At 36.3% G+C, this 968-nt stretch overlaps 1 protein-coding gene across 1 annotated transcript in view; it reads left to right on the top strand.

The window, feature by feature from the left end:
* LOC103584155 (F-box only protein 5-like) overlaps positions 1–968 on the top strand; it is a gene marked incomplete at its 3' end in the record, with an annotated part of 3,524 nt that overhangs the window by 1,390 nt on the left and 1,166 nt on the right. Inside the window, exon 2 of the mRNA XM_008565264.1 lies at positions 2–516. Within this exon, the coding sequence (XP_008563486.1) occupies positions 2–516 (515 nt within the window). The remainder of the gene's footprint in view (position 1; positions 517–968) is intronic.

Below are 968 nucleotides of genomic sequence, written 5' to 3' on the forward strand. Positions count from 1 at the left end.
TCCTAGGATTGTCGAACTTGAAAGTGAAGGCAAGCCCCTGCATAACAAGGAAAATCAACATGTGCAGCAAACACTTAATATTACAAATGAAACAGAAGAACTAGAAACCAGTAGATTTTATGAAGACAGTGGCTATTCCTCATTTTCTCAACAAGGAGGCCTCAGTGAACATGAAGAGAGTAGCCTTCCTCTGGAGGACGATTTCAGTGACAGTCCACAATCCTGCCTGCTACAGATGCAAAGCCCAGACCAATATCCCAACAAAAACTTGCTGCCAGTTCTTTATTTTGAAAAAGCCGTTTGTTCAACATTAAAAAAGAATGCAAAACGAAATCCTAAAATAGATCCAGAAATGCTGAAGGAAATTATATCCAATGGAAATTTTAGACTAGAGAATATAATTGGCAGGAAAATGGGCCTAGAATGTGTAGATATTCTCAGTGAACTGTTTCGAAGGGGACTCAGACATCTCTTAGCAAATATTTTAGCACAGCTCAGTGATATGGACTTAATCAAGTAAGTATTATTGCTTTGAATATATTGATATAATCCACTGAATATTTTTGTTAGATGGCTCAGCACTACCAGCTCATGCTAAGAGTGATGTGGTGGGGTAGCCTTAGCAATGTTGTTTAATTGAGGTAATGGCTTTTGCTTGATTGCTGGTGTTTTACCTACACGGCATTAAGATGAAAGAAAGTTTTAGAAGTATACCTTTCATCTAGTCATTTCAAATTTTATATTCATGCCATTAGAAAACTGTATTTCTACAGTTTGGGATCTTTGTTTCTTCTAGTGCTAAATTTTCTAATATGTAAGTTACATCTTTGGGATTTATGTTAACAGTAGCCTGTTTCCAATCTACAGGTCCAGTAAGCATTATGACTTTTGTCACAATTTCTGTTCTTTTTTAGAAGGGCCATTTTTGTTGTAAAGCTCCTAGATTTGACAGTGATGAAAATATGGAG

Source organism: Galeopterus variegatus, unplaced genomic scaffold, assembly GCF_000696425.1.
Source record: "Galeopterus variegatus unplaced genomic scaffold, G_variegatus-3.0.2 Scaffold45786, whole genome shotgun sequence".
In the NCBI taxonomy this organism is placed as follows: Eukaryota; Metazoa; Chordata; class Mammalia; order Dermoptera; family Cynocephalidae; genus Galeopterus; species Galeopterus variegatus.